This window comes from Carya illinoinensis, chromosome 11 (genome assembly GCF_018687715.1).
Source record: "Carya illinoinensis cultivar Pawnee chromosome 11, C.illinoinensisPawnee_v1, whole genome shotgun sequence".
NCBI lineage: Eukaryota > Viridiplantae > Streptophyta > Magnoliopsida > Fagales > Juglandaceae > Carya > Carya illinoinensis.
In genome coordinates, this window is record NC_056762.1 from 31,972,899 (window position 1) to 31,978,282 (window position 5,384).

The window sequence follows — 5,384 nt, forward strand, 5'->3', positions numbered from 1 at the left end:
TATTTTATTCTGGGATGAAGGTAAGGCTAGGGTGAAAATTATACTTAGAAATCACATGGGACAGATGTTGTTGGCCTTAAGTCGAAAGGAAGAGGCTGTTTTTTAGGTGGATGAAATTGAATCTTTGTCAGTCTTGAGAACCTTGCAAATGGTTTTTTGTATAAGATTCTATAGTATTATTATAGAAGAGGATTCCTGGACAGTTGTTGAAGATACTAAAAAAGGGAATGCGTCTTTATCTTCACATGGACCTCTTGTTTTGGAAATAGTTTGACTACTACACTTATTCTCAGTTTTTGAAATCTCACATGTGGGAAGACCTACACGTGTTGGCAAGATTTGCTCGGAATATTGATGATACTCTACAATGGTGGAATAGCTATCGACTATAATCTGTCAGTTTTATGGTTTGTAAAAAGATTTAGTGCTTTGTATCTTGTACTGGATGTTATTTCCATTTGGAATGAAGTAGGTGTCAGTTATCCAAAAAAAAAAAGACGGGGGAAACATATGTTGGGTGTTAAGAGTCTTACCAAGGGAGAACAAAGAAACAGAGACATCGTGGGGAGAGAGAGCACACAACAAAGATGGGCTAAGGGTCAATGACAGTGACTTTAGTTCATTGTGACTGAGCTCCTAGAGAAAGGACAATTCAGTGCAGTTTAGAAGGAGAGAGAGGCGAAGAAGATAAAGAGGGAGATCGGGCATGGGCTTGCCAAGGCAGTGCGAGGCATACAGCAGTGATCCGACCGAAGGTTTATGTGGCTTTCTGGGTTGTTTCCGGTGAGAGGGGTTGTGTGTATCTCGGGTTTCCAGATTTGGGTCCTTTAGCGTGATGGGTGACATCAGCCTTTATTTGCTATGAGGGACCGAGGGTGGCTCTCAGAGCACTAGTATTGGCTTCATCAAAAGTCAATGCATCTTCAAATTTTGATGAATTTATTTAAAATGAACCTACATTGGATTCATCAAATAGGTATTTGGAAAATTTTGAGCTACAGTAATTGTTGCTCTTCCTTCAAATTTGAAGGTCTACTATTCCACATTCAAACTAATATTTTATTCTAATTTTAATATGCAATGGTTTTATTTTATTTTATTCTAAATTAGTTGGAAATAAATTATTTAAGTACTAAATTAAACTATTAATGTCCATATGGCTAGTATAATTACAAAATATGAAGAAAAAAAATTAAAAATATTATTATTAAGAAAATAATATTATATTATTATTTTGATGAATTTAGTGGCTAATCCAATGTGGAATTATAGATATGAAGGTTTTGAATTTATGAAAAATGTGTACTTTTTATCAAATTTTGAAGATGAATTTGATGAGTCCAATGCTAATACTCTCAGTTGTTGGAAAACTTCGGGTTGCGCTGTCTCTCATATTGTAGGTCTATAAAAATTTACAGTAGGGGTTAGACTATGTCAGTCACGATTGAGTGCTGGAAAGTTATTAATACTATAATTAAATTATAATGTATGTTTTAAATCTAGTTGTAACGTCTGTTATTAATTAATAAAGCATGATTTTATCAACAAAAAAAAGTGTTTTAAATGCATATTTACTAAACGTCAAAACTTTTTAATAATGAAGCTTTCTTTTAGTAAAGTTATATTATGAAAAGCTCTATTTTCTACTACAATCTCAAAAAGATATACCAGTTTTTATTTTTAATATATTAATCCTAATTATGTCAATTGAGATATACTTCGAATTTAGGTGAGGTTTAGATAGTAAGTTGAGTTGAGTTAAGATGAGATAAAATGAAAGTTAAATAAAATATTGATAGAATATAATTTTTTAATATTATTTTTATTTTAAAATTTAAAATATGAAATTATTTGTTATATTTTATTTAAAAATTTAAAAAAATTATAATAATTAAATGAGAAAACAAAGTCAGGTTAGACTTGGAACTAGTTTTTGTTAAATTAAAACAGTTGAATTTGGTCTCTTCAAATAACAAATAAAACATTAAAAAGACCCACTTTCCAAGGGTAAGATTTATCAATTTTTTAAATGTTATATTTTAATACGAGAATTTTGAGTTTTAAGATAAAATATTAAAATATTATATTTTATTATTATTATTATTTTAAGATTTAAAAAAATTAAAAAAAAAAATTAATTATATGGCAAACTGAACACAATAACTGATTTCTAGAAAAATGTAATGAAAATTTGCTAAAGATATTGGCAGCAATTAAATGGAACAGCGGATGCCATTACCTTATCTTCTTTCATTTTTCTTCCATCGTTGGATACACCTAAAATTCAAAAGAAGTTGCTTTCCTCTCTCCACTACTAGTATTACAGAGTACAGTCTTCGTTTCTTTCTTCTTCCTTCTTTCTTCTATAATTGAACCAGAGTACCCGAAGCAAATATACCAAGTCCTTGCTCAAGATAACCAAAAGTTGAGTAAGAGCAACATGGCAGGCAAGATCTTTGTTGTTACAGGTTCTGGGCAGGGACATCTCCACCCTTGCATGGAGCTCTGCAAGCATCTTGCCTCTCGAAGTTTCCATACCACCCTCGTCATTCCCTTCTCTCTCTCTTCTTCAATCCCCTCCTCTTTCTCTCAACACCCACTCACTGATATTGCGCAGATAACCGGGTCTTTGGGCCCTCCCATGCCCGGATCAGACTCTCTCCGCCAGCAAGCCGCCCAAGACCTCGAGTCCCATCTCTCAAATCTTCCCGATTTGCGACCTCCTATCTGTGCCATCATCGACTTTCAGATGGGTTGGACCAAACGGGTGTTTTGGAAATTCAACATCCCGGTGATCGGCTTCTTCACTTTCGGCGCGTGTGCCGCTGCGATGGAGTGGGGCGCTTGGAAGGTCCATGCCGGTGATATCAAACCCGTAGAAATCCGTTTAATCCCCGGATTACCTGAAGAGATGGGCATAACGTCATCCGATCTCAAACGAAGACCCGGAGGTCCTCCGCGTGGTGGCCCACCGGGTGGAGGTGGACCAGCTGGTTCTGGCTCGAACAGGCCCCCCGGTGGAGGAGGTCCACCTAAGCCGGGAGACCGGCCACCGTGGGTCCCAGAAGTAGAGGGCTCAATCGCGTTGATGTTCAATACGTGTGACGATCTTGACCGTCCGTTCATTGACTACCTGACGAATCAGATGGGGATGCCGGCATGGGGCGTCGGCCCACTCCTGCCAGAACAGTACTGGAAGTCGTCGGACGCGTTGATCCGCGACGGCGAGATCAGAAGAAACACTCGCCGATCGAACTACACTGAGGAGGAGGTGATCCAATGGCTAGACACGAAGCCACGTGGATCCGTTCTGTACGTAGCTTTCGGTAGCGAGGTGGGGCCAACGATGGAGGAATACCCACAACTATCAGCAGCATTAGAGCAGTCGACCCGAAATTTCATCTGGGTCATACCGACCGGGTCGGGTGGGTCTTCCGAGGAAGGATACTTCCCAGAGGGACTGGACAGCAGAGTTGGCGACAGGGGTTTGCTAATACGCGGATGGGCACCTCAGTTGCTGATACTGAGTCACCGGTCGACGGGCGGATTCTTATCGCATTGTGGATGGAACTCGACAGCGGAGGCGATAGGGCGTGGGGTCCCATTCTTGGGGTGGCCCATCAGGGGAGACCAATACTATAACGCCAAGCTGGTGGAGGGCCATCTCAAGGTGGGGTATAGGGTGGCAGAAGACGCGTCGAAAACGGTTGGAAAGGAGGAGATTTTGAATGGCATCGAGAGGTTAATGGGGGACGAAGAGATGCATCAACGAGCGGCGAGGCTTCGAGCCAAGTTCGAGAATGGGTTTCCGGCGAGCTCGGAGGCTGCTTTGGATGCTTTTCGGGATTTTATTAACCAAAACCCAGGAAAAGCACCACACCATAGCGAGTGAAAGAGAGGAGAATGTAAATTTCTAACAAAGTTCAAGCTTTTTTCCAATGTGTTTTCTGAGTCATCTGAACTTTGGAGTGCATATAATTTCGCAAGTAATCAGAGGATAGATATTATTATGTACTTAATAATGTGGAATTTTGAGCAGATAGGAAACCTTTAATGGTGTGGGTTTGATGAAAATCTTTTTGAGCTGATATTTTCATCTTGCTGTTGTTAGAGGCAAAAAAGGAACTTATGCACAAATGCTTTTGATCAATTTGTAACCAAAAAAAAAAATGCCGGTAGAAGTCGATCTGGGGATGGGGATGGTGAATTGGGTTGGGGGGGGGGGGGGGGGTGTGACCTCCATTGAAACGAATCAACGTGAAAATGAAGGGGGGATAAGGGAATTGTCGGGAGAAAAAACGTAAGACAAAAGAAAGAAAGTGAATGGGAAAAGAAGATGACGACAAGTGAAGGGGTGTCGCATGCCGGGAGGTTGACACTTTCTTCCCGGAGCTGGCAGGATGCTGAGACGGAACCTCCTAATGAGAGTGGGGGAACGGAGTTGATGAGAGCGACAGAGAAATCAACTTGCACATGACAAGCCTTTTCAAGAAGAGCAAAGTTTTGAATATCGTTCTGATTATCGTCTCAGTTAAGGTACTGGAATGAAATATTTCAATATTAGTATCGTTTCGATGTACCGTTTCGAATAATGTATATATAGATAAATTAATTATATATGTATAAATTATATTTTAAAATAACGACAAGTGAGAAGGTGCCGGGTGGATGACACTTTCTTCTCGGAACGCACAAGATGCTCAAGATGGAAACTCCTAATGGAAATGGGGAAATTGCAAGGAGTTTGAGGGAAGAACAAAATTCTATTTCAGTTAAAGTATTGGAATGAAATATTTTAATACCGGTATTGTTTCTGTGTACCGTTTCAAGATAATCTATATATGGATAAATTAATTATATATGTATAAATTATATTTCAAAATAACATCAACGTAAATTTTAAAAAGTTAAAACAAACATAATAATTTTCTTACGTGAGAATTAGAGTGAAAATATTGAAAAAGTCAGGATTTTTACATTAATTATAAAAATATCACAATCATGCTGGTATTGACCAAAATGGCTAATATAACGAAAACCGGCTGATATTGACCGAAAAGCACCGAAATGATCAGTATTTGACCCAGTACAAAACACATGCCTCCCATGTGCCAATTATTGGTCTAGCACGGTAAATTCTAATTGATACATGGTATTCAAAATATTGGGGAAAAGCCTACCTAGAGAGTATCAAGAAATTAAGCAGAGGGCAACACACGAGGAAAGGTAAAATATCAAAGCAAGAAGCAAGATCAGAAAGAACAGGGTATTGTCGATTTTTTGGAGAGTATGGAAAATTGGATTATTTTGGGATTGAACGCTTATCAAATGCACATTCAATTCTTGTTTCCGCATTCATCTAGTTTCAACTAAAACAAAATTAT

General features: G+C 38.6%; 1 protein-coding gene across 1 annotated transcript; it reads left to right on the forward strand.

The window, feature by feature from the left end:
• The first annotated feature begins 2,230 nt into the window (after window positions 1-2,230).
• On the forward strand, window positions 2,231-4,074 carry LOC122282562 (scopoletin glucosyltransferase-like). Its single transcript, XM_043094498.1, has one exon. It carries the CDS (start codon window positions 2,441-2,443, stop codon window positions 3,890-3,892), a length of 1,452 nt encoding a protein of 483 aa, XP_042950432.1. The 5' UTR covers window positions 2,231-2,440; the 3' UTR covers window positions 3,893-4,074.
• Window positions 4,075-5,384: the final 1,310 nt, after the last annotated feature.